Raw genomic sequence first — 22,801 nt, forward strand, 5'->3', positions numbered from 1 at the left:
AAAACAAACCACTTGTACTCTGCTTTGATGGCCTCTGGTCATGAAGCGGTTTATAAATCTATTAAATAAATAAAGCAAATCTTCATCACACTGATCCTATTTTTTCAGATACGGTTTAATTTCAGGTGAAATTCCTCAAATGTGCCACACCAGGTCTATTATAGGAAGCCATCTGGGCCTTTACTTGTGAGCTGAAACAGTATTTTGTGTGATCTCTATTTTGTAATGTAAAGCTGGAGTTGTTCCCTCCTACTGACAAGGCAATCTTGACTGTGATCCTGATGATACCAAGAAACTCCTCACATGAGAACGTTATTTCACCTTTTGGGACATTCACATTTCATAACGATCAGCTGGTGTTTGTTTCTTTGTTTCCTCTCCCAACACTCATTTCAAACTCCCATTTAAACTCCATTCTCACCAACTCGCCTATGTTTCTGGGGACACACACACACACTCCCCCCCCCAACAGATGTAGCATGATGAGGTCTTCTGCTGGTTTATTTATTTGTTAATCATTATCTTTTCAGTGAATGATTCAAATGTTCAGTTTCTGGACCAAGATGATGACGACGACCCTGATACAGAACTGTATCTCACGCAACCGTTTGCGTGTGGAACTGCATTCGCAGTCAGCGTGCTAGATTCTCTCATGAGCGCAGTAAGTATCCAGTGTTTTCTATTTCCTCATTACACAGATGGTTGAAACCTGCCATTTCAACCACAGCTCTGCTGGAAAACAGACTGCTCCTTTTACCTGACCCATATTTGTATGTCTCACTCTGCCTGTACATCCTTAACTTTTCGATCAGCACTGGAAGAAGTAGTACAGTCAGAAACCAGTGGCTCATAGGTTGTAGAGAACACACAGCTTTTCAGCTGGGGAAACACCTCCCAGTGCCTCATTTGCCTTAAGAACTACAGTGGGGACAAACAAGCAAGGTGGTCTGAGAATAGGTTGCTCAGGTGCCCTTGTGACATCAAGCTAAGCCTCTGTCCTTCAGCCCACAACTAGTTGCATGGTTGAAAACACCCACCTCTAATTCTGCTCCGTGCTGTGTAATTCAAATGTTGTCTCAGCTCACGTGTGCGGCCTACATCCAGGATGGAGAATAAATGTTGCATGCACAACAGGCCTGGAACTGCTACTGCTACTGTAGGAACAAATGGCTGCAGGCGTGGTAAGACACAGGGACTCATTCTGTATGATATTTTGGACCTCCCCCACCCCTTTAAAGAATCCTGTCCAAGATGCAAGGATGGTCCCATATGGCTACAAATAAAGTCACCTAAAACGACTGCAGGTAAGAAGCAGGTAACTGAGGAAGGAGGCAGTGGATAATTTTGGGGGTCTCAAGAGAAAGACAATATGCAGAAGCCAGCCATCCAGCCAAGGAGTTGTGCAGGGATATGGCCAAGTACGGGCCTCACAAGAAACACAGCTGAGGAAGTAAGCAGTTCCCTAATGAGGTAAGTTATCATATTTAAGAGTAAAGCTATGCTTTCATTCACAGTCCTTGAAGTAGTGGATGTTTAGATTTTGCAATATGTGGCTTTACTGTGCTACGAGCACCTTTTTTGACCTAATTACGCAGCGAAAATGAGGGTGCGCATTAGATTTGATGGCGCATTTACGTTCAGCAGCAAATACTTCTTTGGTTTCAAGGTTTTGAAAACCGAGGTGCGCATTAGATTCGTGTAAATACAGTGTTTTAGTTTTAGTCAATTAGTCAAAAACAAGGCAATCTATCTAATAAAATTTTATTTTTTTAACATTGGTTGACAGCCACAATGATTATTTTTGTAAAGCGATTAGAGGTTTCCTTACAATGCAATTTTTGTTAAATAAAATATAACACAAGTCTTATACTTTCCTGCTGTTCAGAAATATTATCAGGTGATAAACTACTCTCTTGGTTTATCTTATGATTAAATCATGCAATACTGTACAAATCTGTGTGGTAGATTTATCAGATAAATACATTAGATTATTTCTGCTCTGTTTAGGGTTCACTCCCTGTAACATCACTAGCTTTAAGATAATGACTTCAATTCAAGACTGTCAGCATTTGGAGATCCATTATATTTTAAATAAACTATACAAATAAAAATGCATTTCTGTAATACTGACAAAAAACAAATACTCCAGCACTGGAGTTTCTCTTTAAGCTACTCTATGCAAACTAGCAAATATTTTAAATGTGGCAGCCTTGACACAGAAAATGATAGTTTTAGAATAATTATAAATGAAAGGCAAAATGCTATTAGAATGTATTAAAGAGCTCTGTTAATTTTCAGTTAAATTTTCTGTAAGAGACCAATTAGTTTAAGAAGCATGACAGCATTAATGGTGAACCATAAGATCTTGTGATTATATTACTTTTAAAAGGGTGGGGGGATTTTACAAAGCAGGCCCCAAATAGTTGTGCTATTTCAAAAGAGTTTTGATGGAATGCAGAAAAAAGGGCTAGGTGGCACTGCAAGCTCAAATATAGAGACCTGTCTTTTGCCCAGGTTATAGTAAGCCAGGGTTGTGCTTACCTTTGTCCCTCAAGCTGGAACAATTGCAGATAGGCTCACATGATTATCTAGTTAGCAACTGTGGCTGCAAATTAAAAGGTCTTTACTCTTGATTGCTACACTGCCAACAGCAGGAATTTGGCCTAAAAGGATTGTGCTAAACTTAATCACCTTTCTAAATGCATTCAGATTTTTTTCCTACTGCGAGTAGCAGATTCAGATTGCATCACCTCTTTCATTGATCGATCAGAAAATAGTTTTCTAGTTAATTTTTCCACATGGCCTTATGTTTCATGTCCAAAGACCTGACTACATAGTAAAATGTTATTTAGAATGTTCTGAATCTTCTGGAGTTTCAAGCTCCCACAAGATTTCCCCCCATTGTTTTAGTAGTAGTAGTAGTAGTTGTAGTAATCTAAGAGCTAAAGATTAGCTCCTACACCCTCAAAGAAAAAACAGGGTTACCAAACATATCCATTGAAATTCAGTCCATTCAATTCCAGGAATTTCAACAGATGCACCTTTTCCTACTTCTACCAACTGTGAAATATGCAGGAGTCCAAGCCGCAGTAGGATAAGTAGCAGGCATAGCTCTCGGGATATTAAAATACTCAACCTGGTTCTAGAAAGAGCATCTTTTCAGAACAGGTTGAGGTCTCTGTGATGCTAACTCTAATCCCTTCCTGTTGAAACTCAAACCAGCAACCATCTTCTATCCGAAAGCAGCAGCCTTGCTGTCCATAGTGCGACCAGAGGCCAAGAGGGACGGGGCTTCTGTACCTTTTACAGCAGGGTAGAAGGGGGGGGGGAGGTCTGGCAGGGATGCACTTGCCAGAACTCCCTATTCTACACAGCCATTCAAAGGTGCAAGCGCCCCGCCCTCTGTTGAATCTGGTTTCCCTAGCAACCACAGAAAGTGCTGAAACAAAAGCCATAGGACTGCAACAACAATATATTGATAATCAGGAGTTCACAATCAAGTAGATAAAATATCAGAATTGCAAAATGAACATTTCAGCAAGGCTTTAAAAAAACCCAAAACTATATATCACAAAAATAATTATTATTTCACTGAAGATGCTCTAAGCAGCTGACAACAGACAGGCTTCTAGATAAGGTCCTGTTTCAAAGATCTTTCTCAGATGGTAACACCTCAAAAATGTTTCAATGCCCTGATTGCAGTTTTTGTAACTGGGAGGATTCGGAAATGTTTATATCTCTAAAGATGTTATTTGAATCTAAAAGGATGGTATTATCCAAGCCAGTGGAGTAGAGCTGTTAGCAAAAATGTGCCTGCTAAGCACAATTGGAGGACTCTTTCCATATGAATAATTTGAGGGATGCCAAGGCACCATTGATTTGCTTACTACTGAGCAGACATGTATAGGATTGTGCTGTAGAAGTTTTTCCTGGGTTGCCATCCAATTTTTCCTGAAGCAAAATCTGAAGCAATTGTGACATATGTGACCAATACAGCAGTCCTTGTTAGGATTAGAGATAATCCTCTTTAAAAATAAAATAAAATACTGTCCTCCACCAGCCATAGATTGCAGCTACTTAAGGAGGCCTCTTGCAACCCGACATGTGCACTTTTAAATGAACTTCCTTCCGCTGGCGTCTAATTAATATTTAAAATGCCCATTGTTTTGCCTGAGAGACCAGAGCAGCTACTGATGCTGGCAAAATGTCACTGTGGAGAAAATCTTCCCTAATAAACTACACTTACCCCATACCCTAGAGTTTTTTAAAAGGACCAGCAGGACCCTAAACTCATCATACATTTATCTGGAATGAACTCAAAATGTTTAATTGATACATGCTTGTGTCTGAACACTGTCAAGTCTCGTAATAAGATGTTTAGTACAATACAGCGGGAAGACAGCTCGAGTCCAGCAACAGTAATAAGTAATGACACCCGAAGCACAGAGGCGGCTCCCCAATGGATTGGTGACAAGTATAAAAAGGCAATCTAGCCTGTGTAAGCTTTAAATGTGGTCTGGATTTTTACAATTACATGTCCTAAAGGCTGTTATTAGACATGAAGGCAATGAGAAGGAAGGCAGTCATTGCTTCACCACTAACACCAATTATAGGAAACATAAATGATTTACATTTTTGTTCTTTAATAAAAATCAGTCCTGAGTTGGATTTTTAAAAAATAAAATAAAAAGGGGGGGGGGTCGAGCAGAAGCCTAATGGGACAGGAGAAAATAGAGTAATTGGGGGCTGCTGTCTTTTCACTTCCAATGAGAAATTATTTGAAGAGACAAGCCAAGAACTTTAAACAGCAGAAACCCAGAAAAGTTGTAATTTGGATGTCTTCAGTTGTGACTTTAATGGTGTTTGCTTGAAGAGCTTTCTTTTATCTTTGCAGACATACTTCAATGACAATATTCTCACGCTGATACGTACGCTGGTAACAGGAGGAGCCACGCCAGAGCTGGAGTCGCTGATTGCGGAGGAGAATGCGCTGAGAGGCGGCTACAGCACACCCCAGACGCTTGCAAACAGGGACAGGTGTCGGGTGGCGCAGCTGGCGTTGCTAGATGGGCCTTTTGCAGACCTCGGGGTAAGACCAGGACAGCAAAAGGAAAAGGCCGGGAGCTATTCTGTAGCTGCCTTTGTCTTGTCCTCAACAGAGAAGATGCGTAATCTCTAAAGGCAGTGTTTCTTTAAGTATCGAATTTTGGGGTTGTTTGCTGCAGTGATCTGAGAATTGGCAGCTAGAAGACTTCACCCATCTCCCAGATATTTCCCAGCTGTCCTCCTCCCCCCCCCCTGGCAAACCCTCTTCTGCATTAGATCTGCATTGCACTCTGCCCCTCATACCAGTCCTGGGCGATAGATTGATAATATTGGCCAGGACTGGTATGAGGGGGCTGAGTGCGATGGCAGTTTCACTCAGGGATATATTGCTCGTGAAACCGCCACTGCGTCCCTCTGCCGCCCAGCTGAGGGAGAAACAAGGGGAGCCAGGCGCTGGAGACAAAGGAAGTCAGGAATGGTGGTGGTTTCACCAGCAATATACCGTTGAGTGAAACTGCCATTGCAGTGGGCCCTCGCCTCAGCCAAGCTGTTTTACAGAGCGCCTGACCAGCCACTGGCTCACATGAGCCAGCAGCGCAGTGGGGTCTCCATTAACGTGCTCTCCCCTTTCCGGCTCCTGCTCATACACAAGTAGGAACGGGATTGTGGTTGTTTAGCTGGGGAGGTGCAGGCTCTGTCACACTTTTCTATTGAGGGGGCGCAGCTGCACCCCCCTCAATGGAGACGTTTACGCGTCCAGCTTGTGCAGAGGCAGCCTAACTTGGCTACGGCCTGGCTGGCTTTGTTTGGGAGGGTGGGCTGCCTTGCCTTGCAGACTTCACCCAGGAGGATGGACTTCGTCTTTCCTCCTGGGGTGAACAACCCGAGGAAAGAGGCAGCATGCCTGTATGGGTGAAGGCAGTTAAACACTACTGTCGCCTGGTCCATATTTGGGGAGTGGAAGGCAAGCGGGCAGCCCCCCATGCCAAGGAGCCCCTGCCACTAACACACAAGTGGCAGGGACCTCAGGGCTGGCTCAGGGGGGGGGAGCCTTTCCGCCCCCCCCAACTCAGCAGCAGGCTGGGGGCAGATGCATTGGCCCCAGCTCCCAAGGCACTTGAGTGAAATGGCCTCAGTTCCCGCAGTGAGAGTTACAGTTTCACCCTGTGCCTTGCCAGCTGGGGCCAATGCAGCTTGAAAGTGAATTGCCATTGCAGTGTATTGCCAAACATCACAGTTTGGCAATATATCGCGATATTGAAAAAAACAAGCTGCATTGGCCTTTGCCCACGAGGCACCAGATGAAATTGCTTCAGCTCTCACTGCGGGGCTGAGGCGCTTTCACCCAGGCGCTTATGGGCTGGGACAACACTGCTTAGCTGAGGAAGAGGAAGGTTAGAATAAGAGAAAAAGAAGAACATATATTTAAAGGAGATTGGAAAATGTTTATTGAATATATGGAGGAAAATTGTGTTTGAAAACGTGGGCAGCATTAAGATAAATTCAACAGTGTAAGTTTTGATGGATGTAATAATGATATGCAGGGATTTATATTGTGCAAAATGAATCATGGAAAGAGAGGAAGGGAAGTCATTGATATCTTAAGGTTGTTTAAAACAGAAATTTAATAAAATTGTATTTTTAAAAAAGGAAGGTACCCCCTCCCTAGGTGAGACAGCCCTGGTGCTCTCCCAGGACATCCGGGCACCTTTAACTGCTTGGCTGAGGCAAGGCAGCTGCACACTCCTCAGTCGAGCAGTTTAAAGATGCAGAGGGAAGAACAAGCTGTATCAGCACCTCACCAATACAGCTTGTTTCTCCCTCTACATCATATGAGGGCAGAGTGGGATGTCGGTATCTCTCAGTGGTATATCGCTGGTGAAACTGCCACCACTCCGGAGTCCCTCTGATAGGAGAGCCCGCTGGAGGAGGGAACTTGACTCCCTCCAGCGGACACTGCTAGCAGAGGGAGCAGTCAGGAGCAGTGGTGGTTTCACCAGCGATATACCACTGAGAGATACCGACATCATGGTCTGCTCCTCATACCAGTCCTGGGCGATATATTGCCCAGGCCTACTGGTGATACACCACAATGCTGAACACCCAACACCATCCAGCCCTATTCTGCATCACAGGAAATGTTGTCCAGATTAGCTGGAACCTGGGCAAAATACCCAAACAACCCTCTTCCAACTGTTAATGGCAGCAAAGAGCTCTTCACTTATGTACCTTGGCTGCTGGCTTCCAAGTGCAACCCAAGACATAGCAAGGGAATAGTGGAGTAGCCCAGGGACCTTTTCAGATGTGACACCATCCTTAGGCAAGGTCCTCCACAAGGTAGGCACACATACACCCCAGCCCTGTTTTACCTTCCTTGTAGTCACCTTATTAAAACATGGTTCTGTGGGGAGGTTTCTAGTTGTCCCATCTGCTCTGGCTAGGGTAAATTCCTATTTTTCTATTGCTGTTTGCTATATTGCTGCTGTTACAATTTGCCATATCCAAGTGGGAGATTTTTATAGAATCGCAGAGTTGGAAGGGCCCATGATGGTCATGTATTCCAACCCCAGCAGTGTTGCAATCTTTTGCCCAATGTGGGGCTCAAACCTACAACCCTCAGATTAAGAGTCTTGTCCTCTACTGGCTGAGCTATTATTTTCTTCCTAGAATGGATGCCTCCTACTGGAGGCATCAGGCAGGTTCCTCTCCATCCTTTGGCCTTCTCTTCAAGGGGAAGGAGTCATCCCTCTAACCAGACGAGCCCTCCCTGTGGTCAAAGAAATTTAAACTGGAACTAGGGTTGGCAGTGGTGATAAACGTGAACTGGGCTGTAACCGTGCCAGTAGTTCAATGTGACTGAATGGCCCTTTATATAAAAAACAGAAAACAAATGTTGAGGAGAAAGGACTCACTGACCTGTCAATTCTTTATGCGCTTTATACATGGCTTTATATTCTTCCATAAGAGCTCCCCATCTGCATCTGGTGTGGTTCAAACTTGACCTCCATGAGAATTAGGCATCTCCATCTTCTTCAAGATTTCTTTACCCAGGCAGGCTGTAAATATGAACAAGCACAGCATAATCTTAGACAGGGTTTCTCCATCAGTTCAAACATTGAATTACCAGCCATCCTGTGTAGAAAATGAAGTCATGTACATATAGAATAACATCAAACAGATTAAGTATGTCTAGCCCCAATGGGCATGCACTTGATTCTCCCTCCCCTTATTGTTCTGACCCATCTTAATCAGGTACCCACAGGGACAAGGCAGGCCAGTGGCTGGAGCACTACAAGTCACTCCATACTTGGTTCAACAAAGGCCAGAGGTGAACTTAGGCCTGCTAGGTCTCTTCCACCACCAGTTGGACAGATGGGGTAGCATGGGAAGTGCTGGATTGCTCTGACAAATCAAGCACTGTTGGCTCTGAAACCCCAACATCAAGAGCCTGATCAAATTCCCCAGTTGGTAGCATAGCAGCTCTGGACTTGGCTGACTCCTCCTCTGAGCTTGAGGCGATGACACCTAATTTGTAGAAGGGATAATCCCACAAATGGGAATACACAAATGCCCATGTACTTACTTAAACAAAGGTTACATCCTATGTGAGATGGGAAGCACATGCGCAACCCTGCTGCCCCTTTGCACAAATTGGATCCTTGTGAAAAATACCAGTTTTGACTACCCCCATGGTTCTTGCAGTATGTGGGGGTCACATACTGCTGTTACTTATACAGATGATACTGAAGCTGGAAGTTTGATTCATCATATATATGAACCAGTTTCTGTATCTGCCATACTGAATGCCAGTTGAGTCCCCTAATCAAAACAAATGCTTGGCTTGGAGACAAAAGACAATTTTGATAGGTGGCAACTTCAGTTACAGACAAACACATCCTCCCCTTCTCTAATTTCCATTTTTTTTCAGGGCTAAAGAAAGGGGGGATTCTTACCTACTAAGTGTTAATCTCCCCAGTGAAATCCAAACTATCTTGGTGAAAATTGACAACATAGTTAAATAAACTGAGCCATATGACACAGTAATTTGCAAGACCGGAGCAAGTTAGGAAAAGTCACACCTTCTTAATCATCCAGTAGTTCAGACTACATTGCTCTTAATTTGTGGAATAGCTGTTCTCTGGGCCCCAAGCTTACATGTTCAATTAAAATAAGAGTCAGTCACTGTTCCCAGTCCAGGTTGGGGTTTTTGTGAGGGTTTTTTTTTGGGGGGGGGAATACAATCACTGGGATCGGACACATTCCCATGCACACATTTATTAGCTGGTTTCAAGATTAAATATTTAAATTAGACAGCTCCTTGACTAATTGTTTCTCACTCGTGACAAGTAAACAACAGATTGCCTCACACCTTGTCCCCTTGGCGTAGAACTACGGACTTAAAAAATATCCCCCTCCATACATCCTTTCATTATCACTGTTGCAAGGGACGCTGAAGGGTGGGGGGCTGGGAAGGAAGTGGAGAACAACCTCTTAATTCCTTTCTTCTCCTTTTTGTCTCCTAGGACGGTGGTTGTTATGGAGATTTGTTTTGTAAAGCTTTGAAAACATACAATATGCTTTGCTTTGGAATATACCGATTGAGAGATTTCAACCAAAGCACGCCTAGCCAATGCACTAAGCGGTATGTACAAAACTTAAGCCTCCTGGCCAGCCGTTATCGTTACTGCTGTTTTTCACTGTCCCTGTAAACTTCACCACAGCACCAAATGTTGGTTAATGGTAGTAAGGCAGGTGCAAGCATTCACATTTACCCAGAAAATCTATGGGATTGGGAGGCTGGATGTTGAAGGAAAACGTTTTGAACACAACGGCCTTGCGCTGGAATATAGTTTCCCCTTATATCTCTGGGTTTTGTTATCAGAGAAGGTGGTAGAAGTATTTGTGCATATGCTACAGCATGCTTCTTTGGAAGTAGTAAGCTTCACTGAGTTGAAGCCCATTTTCTAAGTATGAAGCATCCCCTGGTTTTTTCCACTATGTGAGTTCACTACCACTGATCATTTCCTGAATATAGTGAACTTCCATGTTAATCAGGAGACCTCTAACGCATAGGATAGCCCTGCATAAAAGTACTCCTTCAGTCGTCTTAAGAGTGGAAAAAATATATGGGCAAAGATTAAGCCATTCTTGGGTTCACACACTTTCTCCCCCCCCCCCCACATCAAACCTGAGGAAGTACACTGTATAACTTGAAAGCCTAAAGGGTATGATTTTAGCAGCTCCATTTTTTCCTAATGTACTAGTAGAACAAGCTGATTTTGAACTACAAATAAATAACTAAAAAACTGCCACCAGTTGATCACAATGTACCAGAATACTTCACTACTGAGTTAACTGTTAATAAGCCATGTGTTTTTTTAGAAGATGTAGAAAATATATTCCCTTCCTCGCTGCAAATAATCCCAAGCAATTAGTCCAAAGGTGACTGAGATATCTGAAGTGGTACCTTCTCTCATTTGAACCTGTCTGTGTGCTGAGAGTGTCATCAAAAGCCCAGCTTTGGATGTCCCCATTGTCAGAGGTGAGGCAGGTAGGGACCAGGGGCAGGTGTTTTCTGTGGTGATGCCCTATCTCTAGAATCCCCCCCCTCCCCGAAGCCCATGTGTTTCTCCTTTTCCAGCAGCAGGTAAAACTTATTTTGTTTCTCTGGGCTTTTGAAATGGGAGGATAACTTTTAAAAAAACTACAACACACAATTATTACTGTTAAATTCCTGACATGGCTGTATCTGATATTCTCAGCATATGAATGTTGTACGTTTGTTGGGTAGAACCATGAGATATGGGTAAATGAACAAATACCACCGGTGAGCAAACACATACAAGATTTCCCCATTCTATTTCCCTCTTAACAACTGTTTTTGCCTCCAAAGTAGGCACAGGATTTAAAGCCCCTGCAATTCTCAGGTTAGCAAATGAGATATAGCAATAGGTTAAAACTCACAGTATGGAAAGAGGGTCACGGAAGAGAAATGGACGAAGGAAATTAGGGAGAAGGGAAGACTGAAGGTATGACTTACAGCAGATATGGTTCAGAGGCAAACAACAAAAAATATCTGAACTGAACTGATCAAAAGAGCCACCGATTGCAAGCTGTCTTCCCCAACCTGTCTACTGTGGCAGAGCATATTCCAGCAAAGGGGGCTGCCACAAACATTAGTGTATTATAGGTAACTGCTTCCAAGACAAAATGACTTGTTCAGCCCACTTTTCTTCTCCTCACCTGCCTATCAGCTTTTGGATCTGTTTCCTACAGATATGGCTGCAGGGATCGCAAGACACCTTTTCCCAAACCTGGCACCCTCCGGATGTTTAAGCCACCCCAGTGCTGCTCACCCTTTGAACTGAAAATGGCCTCAGCAGTTTTCTGTCTCTTGTGCTGATGCAAATATCCTTTCCCTGAATGCATTAAAATGGGAGGATGTTGCATTCTTTTGGTGGTGAGAGATGTGCGGAAGGCTACAGAGAAATCACAACAGGTTCATTAAAAATCTTGGGGCATCTCTTGAAGTACCTTAGATGTCTTGCCTTGGGGAGGCTTCTCCGAACTTGCTTCAAATTCCGACTGACAAATATAACTCAGAGATTTGCTGAACCACCACACCAGCACCACCACTACCCTGAAAATGCTAGTTTTGTCTATGGATTCCACCAGCAGCACATTTCAAAGTCAAGGCCCTCACACATGTTGTTGGGAACCTTTACTGTGGTGCTGTGGGATGGATGCATGAAAAAGCAGCTCACCACAACACTACTGCAACCTTTATCAGATACCTAGGCAATGACTGTACAATAGAAGCTCACTCCCTTCCTTTCAGCGTGAAAATATCAAGCTGATGATATTACGATATATGATATCTTTATTGTCATTGTCCCATGCAGAACAATGAAATTGATATTATTTGTGTAGAGCATGGAAACCTTATGGAAAGGAAGTAAGACGGCTGTTCTTTTCTTTTTCAGTTTTGTTATAGCCAACCCACATTATGAGTTTGAGCTTGTGCCGACAGACTGGATCTTCTGTTTGATGCAGTACGACCACAATGCTGGCCAGTCCCGGGCTAGTCTCTCCCATTCTTCCCATTCCTCCTATACGTCTAGCAAGAAAAGCTCATCGGTTCATTCTATCCCAGCAACCGCAAACCGACAGAATCGAACTAAGACCAGGGACTCCCGGGAAAAGCAGAAGTACGTGCAGGAAGATAGACTTTGATACGTGTACCCACTCCCACCGTGTGTGAAGCTGTATCCACCACCCATACCCTCCCAATTGGTGTGTCCAATAGTAGCTTTCCCTCTTCTCCCCATCCCTCCCCTGTGGAGTTCCCATTTTTATACACATATTTTGCATATGTATAACAGTGTGCATGTGGTTGTCATTTTTTATTTCAATACCATAAAACCCTTAAGCACAACAGCAACAAAACAGACAGACCAAACATTATTTATGATGCAGAGCAGGTGGGGGGGAAAAGTTAAGAGCAGATGCGAAGAACCCCCCCCCCCCACACACACACCATAACTGTTCTAACAGAGACTAAACCACATGTAGTGTGACTACTGACTTTGTGGTGTCAGCTACAGAAAGTTATCTAATGCAAGGCTGGTGTGGTAAAAGGGGCACTTGCGTAAAATAATTCACACACATGAAATTCAACCCCAAAGTGATTACTTTTCTAAGCATCAGATAAATGTGCTGTAGGGGTGGGGGGTCAGTTTTTTGTGCTGAAACAGCCTCACATTATTTTATAGAGTTTTGCTGCACCTGCTTTTATACCAAAGCAATATCAGGATGTTTCTTGCACTTAGGACTTAAAAAAAATATAGAGAGAGTGAGTGCCTTTTTCACATTAATACAAAAATACTAAAAAAAAATATCTAGGCCTGTAGTTCTTCAATTCTAATTATTTAACCTCCCCCACTTTTTAAAACAATGTTCTAATTGCATATTAATTTTTGTCTATACTGCCACATGAATAACTCTATTTTCTCTTACTTTTGACATTTGGGAAGAAAAGCCATGTGTATCATAAATTTAGAATACAGCTTCTTAGAATCTTCCTCCCTGAGACTTTTATATCTATTAAAAGGTGAATTAGTCACCTTATGTACAGAATAAATGGGGTATAAATCCTCCCCGCTATGGCAAAGGCTCATGCTCATTTTATTCAGAAAAGAGGAAGTAACTTTACGTATCAATAAACTCTTATTATCAGCACACTCCCTTCCCATTCTGATAGCTTAATTGTGTGCTATTAAAACCTCCAGAAAGAACTTGCATACACATGAACAGGAAAATCTGGGGTCATGCTTTAGTTGATGGGTTTAGCCAAGGTAAATAATAATATAGCTGTTGCATAGCACCTGCTGAACTTAATGGCAACATACCCTTTAAATCCTTGAAAGGGTTTAAAGAACGCACAAAACAGATTGCCTTGCATTAGTGCCTATTGCTAACTCCTTCAATCGGAGTTGCAAGATTCCACTGCCTTAGAACTAGTAAGCCAGAGTTTCCCAAAGTAGTGAGGAACAATTGTTTCTGGATTGAAACTAAAAATTTGCTTCTCTCTGGCTCTCTTTCTCTCTCGCACTCCCTCAAAAATATATGCATTTTTTTTATAAACAACAACAACAACAACAACCTGCTCCTAGAGCAGCAGACATTCTTATAACTGGGAATAGCCCTGTTAACATAGCCTTCCAGCAGCAAAAAAATTCCTTTGTCCATTCAGGGAAGGCTCCATGATGGTATCATCCCCATACTTTCTGGGCCCTGCTGAGGCTTCAGGGATTTCTTCCCACTTACCAGCTGTAATGCAGGCAGGGCTACGTGAGGGATTTGCGGTGCGTTCTCGCTTATGCCACTGCCCATAAATTGGCAGGTTGTATGTGGAGAAACAATCCTGCACAGAGCCGCCCCAATATACTAAGTCTGCTTTTGTACTCTGTGAACATTATTGGGGAATCGCTGTACAGACAGGAAGCTCTCTGAAATGACATCTTGCAACCCTCTGTGCTAATCAGTAGCTCATATCTAGTGCCTAACCCATTTACTTGTCAGTAAGACCTAGTCATTAGTTTCAGAAAAAAACGTGCTTTAATAATGTAGTTCAGCAAGACACTGGCCAAGCTAACAACATTGCAGAGAATTAAATGTGGTTCACAGGAATGGAGTCAGGATTGAATGTTCACAGAACATGTTTCTAAACTATCAGGCTTGCACCTTGGAGCCTTGCACCACCTTATTTATCCATTGCAGAAGACTAGTTCCTTGCAACTGCACCTCCTTGCTCCCTACTTCCTCTGTCCTACCCCTTCCCTTTATAGAAATATTAGCTAGCTGGTTGCCTGGCATGTGCTTTATGTTTTAGAAAGTATATTGGGGATGCGGGGAGTTGCTATATAGATATTTCCCCTCCCCTCTCCTCCTCCAGAAAGCATGATGATTATAGAAGCTTGCTGTGTGAATTGACAATGAAGCCAAGCACTTTTACTGACAACCTCTGGTTTGGTGCAATGCCTAAAGCCTTTCCGCCTTACTTGTAATCCTGATTGGGAATTCCCAGTCTTACATACTGAGGGGTGACTGCAAGTTGGCATTACTGGAAAACGTTTCAGACTATTATTGTCCCTACCCCCATCAACCACTCACCCTCTGCCCCGTAAGACCAAAGCAGTACTGCCAACTCATTGTGCTGGACCCTGAAGATAAATTTGCACAGTTTTGCAAAAGAAGGTCCTGATCTTTGCCACCAGGCATTCTCTAACACACACCAAGGATGTGCCAGTTAAAGTGCTCAATGGGACGCGTGACAGTTTAAAGGCGTTGTAAAACTTACATAGCTTACTTCTCTTTCTAAAGTGCGACAAGGATGAATAGAATGGGCCAAGGTATGACAATTGATGGTTCTGCATGAGCTAGAAAACTGCTGTGGGGTTTCCTTCTATAACTTTGTCCTTGTGGAAACTTGTGACACATTAAAAACCACGTTACCAAACTTGATTCAGTTTTTTTTTTTTTAATTTCAGATTTGTTGTAATGTCTATTTTAATTTTATTTATTTATTTGGCTTTGTTTCTAAACCCAAAGTAAACTGGCTGTTGTTGCTGCTGCTGTTGCTCAACTCTCATTTGCAATTTCTTTTTTCTACCCTATCACCTGCTTGCATTTCATTTCCAACTGCACGTGTCCCCAAAACTGAACAACTAGGTGCTCACTTGGTGAAACTGTTTTGTTTTTTGTTTTTCCTGTGGTGCCATCTTGTCTTGTCACTCTATCTCCCCACTTCTGTCACCCAGTATACATTCACCACCATTCTTCCCCCTCTCCCCATTTCTAGTGGTGAATATTGACTTGATATTATGTTACTAATTTATTTAGACTCACTCTGGGGATTGCGGGTGGGGATTCCATAAGCTGCTTTGCCATCAGATCTGCTTTTCTGTTAATGCTACAACCTGGTTCCTCCAACCATGGAAGGGATATCAATATGAAAGCAGTTGTCACATGAATTTGATGCAGCAAAGAATGTGTCTGAGGAAATGCATAACTGTATATCTAAAATGGAGACCATTGTAGATTATGTGTTTGTATTAGAGAAAGAAAGAAAAGGAAAAAAAGACCAGAAAATGTTCTGCTTGACACAAAATCATCAATGAAAGCCTTGCTTAAATTGGGCCTCTAAGGAGCTCAATTCAGCAAATACTGCTGCTGTAGGGCCTTTCCATTCTTTTAACAAGATCCAGCACAGGAACACCATACATTCACTGGAATAGTATTCGCCCACTTTGCTTGCTGAATTGTGCCCTAAATCACTACCCATTTTTACACTGCTTTCAATATACAAGTAGATTCACTTAGTAGAGATTAGTATGCATGGGGTTGTTTGTTGGTTTGTTTACTCATTTGGAAAACATTGTCTTTGAATAAAGGCCCAGGTGTTTATAAAGTGTTGAAGCACGTCAGGCTTGGAAACATAGAAACAGAAGTGAAAATTATACGAGAAACACACACCAAATAATGTGCTTATTATTCTCTCCTGTCCCTGCCATCTCCCATTTGAAATGGTACTACATCCTACAGGTATCCCTTCAATTAATTTGGACTATAATTCCAGGTGCCCTGGCGTAGCAAATTTGCAGGTTACGGTGTACAAATTACAAAGGGTATTAAGAACCTGAAGTGATACAGAGATGGGATTTGTGGCTGAGAGGGGGCATTTATCGAACCCCAGGTCACACTCTTTCCCATGACGTTAACCAAAACAGTTTAGCACAATCCCTGGTATCTTCCATAGTTATTTTTGGGGCTCAAAGGGGACAAAAACCACTTTCCATATAGGCTCCTCTCTCCAGGGAGGGTGGCAACTGGAAGCATCTTCACAGCCTTGATTAGCTGCTGCTACGGCAGCACCATTAAAAACTCCCATCACCAGCGAGCAAGCCAAGAAGCATTACCTTCACCCTGAATTAACTTTTGTTTGCCCTCACTGATGTTGACTTGCTTGTTTTGGTGATGGCGAGGAGGGAAAGATTTTTTTAAAAATGAGTGGCACTGCAGCAGCAGCCAGCTGACTCTATGAAGCTGCTCCAAACCAGTGGAAAAATAAAAATAAAAGGAATAGTAAGCATGCAAGAACATTTGGGGAACATTTTGGAAGTTCTCAAGCCTTTTTTCATGCTGAAAATGCTATGTGAATGTGCCTAACTTCTAATACTAGGCACATTACACACACACACACACACACACACACACACACACACACACACACACACAACCCCCCGGGCTTTATTCATGCAAGTAGGCAAGTGCAAGTGGTGGCAATGTAACCCCCCCAGGGATGACACCCGGAGCGCACTGCACCCCCTTCCTGTGCTGAAAGATGGGGACATCCACAATGAAAGTTGCATCCAGCAATGTTCAGTGAGGCCCAGATGATCAGTGCAGTGTGGTTGCAGGCACTGGTACAGGAAGGGGGTGCAGTGCGCTCCGGGTGTCATCCCTGGGGGGGGGGTTACATTGCCGCCCCGCGCCCCTGGGATGCTCACCGCAGGCAGTGCCCCCCCCCCTCGGATGCTCGCTACTTGCCGCAGGCGGTGACCCCCTGGGATGCTCCCCTGCCCTCCTGGGTGGCTAGCCTTGCCCCCGGGTGCACAGCATGCGTGCTGCTCTGGGTGCCAGCACAGCTAGCTCCGCCTCTGGTTGAAGGTGCACATCCAGGTCAGTGTCCACTGCCTGCTTATGCACATGGATCTCCCTTGCTGGATTGGGTGGGCATTTATGTTGAGATCAGAAATGGGAAACTTGTTCCCCACCAAAGGCAGAACTCTTCATGAGCCTGAGGAGCACAGCTGTTTTGCATATTTTAGTAACACGAACATCTATTCCCACATTTTTTCTTTACATGAATGATGGCTAAACTGCGACTGGCAGATGTGTCGCCCAACTGCTTTTATTTTGAAACCACAATGGCACAAAATGCTAAGGCACCAAACATCTCTGAACTAAAACTGGAAAGGCTGGACACGTACTTGGTTTTAAGATATAAAAGCAGGGATCCTATTGAGCTATTACATGCTTAAATTATCCCCCTCTGAATTTAGAGGATTTAGGCCATGAATTGACTTTAATACATCACAAACAAGTGACGTCCTTTCACACTTTGTGCAAGTTGCTATTTCAACAAATATGTACACAAGTGAGCCCTGCAACATAATGTTGCTGTACGGAATGCTGCTGTTCAGAGGGTCGAGCCATTAACCCGGCTCCCTGGTTTCCCTCTGCACCACAACAGTTAGTGAGCATTTTGTGCCCACTGAGTATGCATAGACCTCCCCAGCCTGTTTTGGTGGGGAGGAACACACTTGCACTTTGTTTCAACTAGATTAAAATTTCTGCTTTCCCTATTGATTTCATGAGCAGCTCTCACTTCCATCCCTCAGGACATTTTAAAATGGCTTTTCAGTGTGAACCAGAAATTGATCTATCCGAACAATGAGATGATTCTTTCTATCCTTTTTATAGCTAGGTCCACACATTCTACCCCAGACTCCCTTCCATCCAGTTCTGTTTCTCTCTCTCTCATTTCATTCATTCAACATTTCATGCCACTGAGTTATCATGGGGCTGTTTGACAGGGATGGGTTCAACCTCTTAGGTTTTTCTGTAAAGTTTTGGGGGGTATCAGCAAACCTTGGCGTTAACAAAGTCTGATACCTCTCTTGTGTAAGTGGGAGGTATAGCTCTGGCTCCAGCACCACGATTGCAGAAAGATTAGAACTGATGTTAAAATGCATGGTGGTAATAAGAAAGTGTCCATTTGTAAGCTGCGTTTGGAAAACTTGTGAAGACAAAAAGTTGGTAAGCAGGGGACAACATTACTGGGCTGCACTGTTCACCTGACCTCTGGCCAGCCGAGTAGCTGCAGCAGACCAGGATGGGTGGGTGCGATGGAAACCCACCAGTGGAGCCAATGTGGTGCTCATGCCAGCGCATTTACACTGCCCCAACGTTACTGTTGCCAAGCCCCTCTATATCCTGGTATACTGCAGTACCTCTGACAGAGGTCAGGTCAAAGACACAGTCCCAGTACAACAGTGGTCCTCAAAGGGTGTGGCGCGCCACACTTGTGTGGCAGGAGAGGGTGGCAAGTGTGGTGGGAAGATTCAAGGACAATCAAAGGAACATTTAAACAGTTCAGCATAGCATAGTATCTATCTATATTATTTGCAGATTTTCAAAATGAGAGCAAGAGCATCAAGTGATGCTGAGGACAAGCCTAGTTGTGTTTTCCAGTGCATTTATTATCAATAAAAAAATCAGTGTGGCACAAGTACATCTTTATTCTGAAAGTGTGGGAAAAGTTTGAGAACCATTACACCATCCACTACTGAAGGTGGTGGAGGTGGATCCTGAGCTGACTGAGGCACCTTTACGTATATGGCCCTAATCTTGGGTCAGAAAGTTTCCCAATTACAATTGATGGTTTTTCCCAAGCTCAGGGCTAGACTAGTGGTGATGGTGGTAATCGTGTCTGTTTACTTTGTAAAGCAGGACAGTTAAAGAAGTGATTTGAACATCCAAATGAGTGACCAGGGGAGGGGTTTTGAAACCCTCATCCCCTCCTTCTGTGTGGGACCAGCAAAGCATTCCTTTTTTTCTCAACCAGGATCACTTCCTATGTGGAAGCTGGTAAAAGGGAAGGTTTCAGCTCTCCTTACCCACACAATTCTTTAAAACTGAAGCTACACACCCTGCCTTATGCATGAATTAAGACGGACAGGTATAATTCAGGCAATGTGGCTTGCATGTTCACCTCATCTGGCCCACAGAAAACTCAAGAACATAAAATCTTACAAGTGAGATTGGGGTGCAGGAGGAGAAACAACCTAGAGCTGTGAAGCAATGTAGATGAAAACCTTAGCTGGGCATCTTCATTTATTTCAGCCCCTCATCGTTCATGCCATGAAACATGTTTACAGGGAAAACCAAGTCAGGAATTGTGAAAGCAGTTCAGATATAATGAGAGCACTCTGCCTTCCCAGCAAGCTGATTGGCACCTACTGCATATAAAATACTCCCTGCCAAACAAACAAGCATGGGGGTGGCAGAACTTTTAATATGCCATTTAGAGGGAGTGGAAAAAAGCATGCAAGGTAATCCACCCCACCACAAACACACACATTGCTTTTATCATTGTAAATATTCTGCTATGAAACTTGTTACTTGCAAGGTATTTGCAGCAGATTATATATTTCTCTCTCCCACACAAAAGTTTGTGCATCCAGCGGCATTCTGTACACACAACCCCTTCATCTAGCTATACATTCCTTTGGGGGGGGGGCGTTACGTAGTTTTACTTAGGTCATGTTTATCAATACTAGTTGATCTACTCTATTAGGTCCATTAATTTCAATAGGTCTACTTAAGAGTAAAAGTTGAATACCATCCCAAGAATACAATCTAGTCACAGTTAAGCACAGTAAAGTTCCAATGGTAGCCCATACTTAAATCTCCTCCAGTGACATCAAGGACTGAAGTGGGGGGACATATTTGGATTGTGTTTTGCTCTGGGTTGTACCCAGACTAAGACTGCAATCCTATACCAATTTACTTGAGAGAGAGCTCTGCTGAACTCAGTGGGGCTTATTTCTGTGTAGACATGTATAGGATTGTACTGTAAGTTCATCAAGTTTTAACCCCATTGAAATCAGTGAGGCAAATTAGTCATGATCACAACTAACTCAAGTCCCTTTGATTGCTGTGGGAATAAAGTGTAATTTACTCCAACCAATATCAGAAGCCTGAAAAGAAAGTTGCATGTAGGTTTTGCATGAACCACATTTGAACCCCAAACTAATGGGCAATTTCACAGCACAAGCCTAGAATGCAGAGCCTTCCAAAATAATCTAAGCTTGCCTACCTGAGCTTGATTATGTGTGCCCTTCTTCTTGCAGAACTCTTGGAAATGTAGTAGCGTTACTGCCAAACTCCGCTTCAACCAAAATGTGAGGTCAGGCTCTGGGAGAATATTTGTAGAACTGCAAAGGAAACAAACAGGAGTTTGACACAACCATCAAAATGTCCCAGGAAAATTATGCACACATATCATATTTAGACCATGGGAGCAACCACTCCTTTATTTCCGGGCAGCTCATGCTGCGCCAGTACATGGAAACACCTGCCCAAATAGATGCTTCATACAAATTTCAAATCCCTTTGTGGGGAGCGAGTGGGAGCAGACTCAGATGACCAGACCAATTGCCCCAGCTATTCTCCCATCTGCAAAGTTTGTAAAGCAGCAGATCTGACGGAAAGTAATGACAGACGAGGGAGATAAAAAGTACACACACTTAACTTCTCTCAATATCATTTTAAATACAAAGTATTTGAAAAACTGTTAGTTTGAAATTGTTTATGTGATCTTGCAAGGCTTTTAAAACATGAGAACCCGTGCATTTTAACACCTCTCTGAAAGGTTAGTTTAATCGTAGATCATACAAAATTGGTTTCCACAAATGCATAATGGTTCATGTGTCACACTTGAACTAAATGGTTTTTAAATGGAGCTGAAATTATTTTGATGTGTACACATTTCCCAGAATTCCACCCCCTACAACCTTTCTGAAGCCAGCCCGTCAGAAACCCTTCCCTCAGAGCCTCATTAACAATTCAGATATTCTGATGACTTTAAAAGATCTATGGCTATATGTGTGTGTATAAAACCCAGCTTGACAAAAAAGATAAATGAATATAGAAAGAAGCTGTAGGAGTCTGGCAAGCTGTAGATCATCTGAGAACAGACTGTAACTTTATCATTTTGTCAGGAAGAATAATTTAAGGCACTCAATCAGTTAGCTTCACTGTGCAGGATTTAACATTATGAATTCCTATCAGCCAATCTGTTCACATCAGAGCAAACTTAATTAGAGAGTGAAGAACCTGGTTCAGAATCATACATGCTTCTTTTTTTAAAAAAAGAAGGAAACATACCCTACTCTTGAACACATATATGACAGAAAAGGCAAAATGTGCCTTTCTTTAAATAACAGGATATTTTCCGTTTTTAATCTGTTAAGGAAAAAAATTCTACAAGCAACATAAAGTTATACATAACAAGCCACCAGGCGAATAAAACCTCAGCGTGTCAGCTAATTTTCTAGCACATAAATTTCAGCTGGACACCTAACAAATATAACACACATTCTCTAGAAACTATGCTCAGTTCCAAAGTAATATCAATATGTATCTGCAGGAGTGTTCAGGAGTAACTTCTGTGGGCCTCACATACATAAATCATTAAACTGGGCTGACTACCACCATGGCAATTTATTCATGCACAATTCTTTGTGTAAAGTTTCCAAAGGAAACCAACAGGAGTTCCTCTAAACGGGAACAATGTGGATACTCCCATATGGGTTAAATTTTGTTTTGGGGAGGGGTGCATTGGCAAGGACCATTGCAGCAACAATCCCCTCATAGTGGAGGGGATAGAGGCACCCACCTCCTCACCAAAGTAGGGCTCACTTCCATCCTCCCACAGCTTCTTAGCCATGCCTTCAAATAGTTGCTCCTACCATAAGCGCCCATTTCCCCAATTCCAGGAATTGAGAAAGCAGTCTATTTTTGGCCTCTGCCACTTGTGCATATGTTATCTCACAAACCCGTTCCATTCCTTTTCCCACCGTAATCTGCCTCCCCCACTGACCCATAATGAAAAAAATATTTTCTCACAAAATATGCATTTTAAGAGTCCAGTCTTTAGGGGTGTGGATGAATGACGAATGGCAGCTGAACCAACACCCTCTGCTGGACTCAGGCTGGCAGGGCAGAGGAATGCTTTTTAAAAAAATCCTCCATCCGTCTCCAGGCTTCGAATAAAGTCTTCCTTAACTTCCTCTCTTTCCCTTCCACTGGAAACAATGGGATGCAAAGGGGGCAGAGAAGAGACAGTCTCAGAAGCATTTCTCGACTTCCTCCTGTTTTGGGGGGCGTGTTAAGGGGCAGGAAACATTTGGGAATCTTCAGATCCAAGCTGCTTCCCAAATCGCCTCCAGAACATCCCCATTAGCTCTCCTCTGCTCATCTCCTTTTTCAATGTCAGAGCTCTCCAGAGTAGGGATCGTAAGATTGCACCCTAAAATGGGTTTGACTACTTTTTTGAGCCAATAATTTCAACAGAACATTCACAAAGCGGGTAGCTAAGTTCCAAGCTGCACATCAGCATTTAGTAAAA

At 43.1% G+C, this 22,801-nt stretch overlaps 2 protein-coding genes across 35 annotated transcripts in view; one reads left to right on the forward strand and one right to left on the reverse strand.

The window, feature by feature from the left end:
• The window catches only part of KCNMA1 (potassium calcium-activated channel subfamily M alpha 1), a 566,228-nt gene that overhangs the window by 534,877 nt on the left and 8,550 nt on the right, over positions 1 to 22,801 (forward strand). For 10 of the 15 annotated variants that reach the window (XM_081191549.1, XM_081191547.1, XM_081191548.1 and 7 more), the window contains 5 exons: positions 531 to 661; positions 4,895 to 5,089; positions 9,570 to 9,688; positions 12,030 to 12,254; positions 14,929 to 14,957. In XM_081191549.1, coding sequence (XP_081047675.1) covers positions 531 to 661; positions 4,895 to 5,089; positions 9,570 to 9,688; positions 12,030 to 12,254; positions 14,929 to 14,957 — 699 coding nt within the window. Of the gene's footprint in view, positions 1 to 530; positions 662 to 4,894; positions 5,090 to 9,569; positions 9,689 to 12,029; positions 15,065 to 22,801 lie in introns of those variants that run through there. The other 5 variants (XM_081191557.1, XM_081191558.1, XM_081191544.1 and 2 more) reach the window with 2 other exon arrangements.
• Positions 1 to 22,801, reverse strand: part of LOC308585812 (uncharacterized protein) — a 229,543-nt gene that overhangs the window by 62,031 nt on the left and 144,711 nt on the right. For 15 of the 20 annotated variants that reach the window (XR_014007566.1, XR_014007567.1, XR_014007568.1 and 12 more), the window contains 2 exons: positions 20,489 to 20,606; positions 6,471 to 8,102 (listed from right to left, as the gene is read on the reverse strand). The gene's annotated coding sequence lies outside the window, so the exon portion shown is untranslated. Of the gene's footprint in view, positions 1 to 6,470; positions 8,103 to 20,488; positions 20,607 to 22,801 lie in introns of those variants that run through there. The other 5 variants (XR_014007561.1, XR_014007562.1, XR_014007563.1 and 2 more) reach the window with 1 other exon arrangement.

The sequence above is a fragment of the Podarcis bocagei genome (genome assembly GCF_964188305.1).
Source record: "Podarcis bocagei genome assembly, chromosome: 4".
Classification (NCBI taxonomy): Eukaryota; Metazoa; Chordata; class Lepidosauria; order Squamata; family Lacertidae; genus Podarcis; species Podarcis bocagei.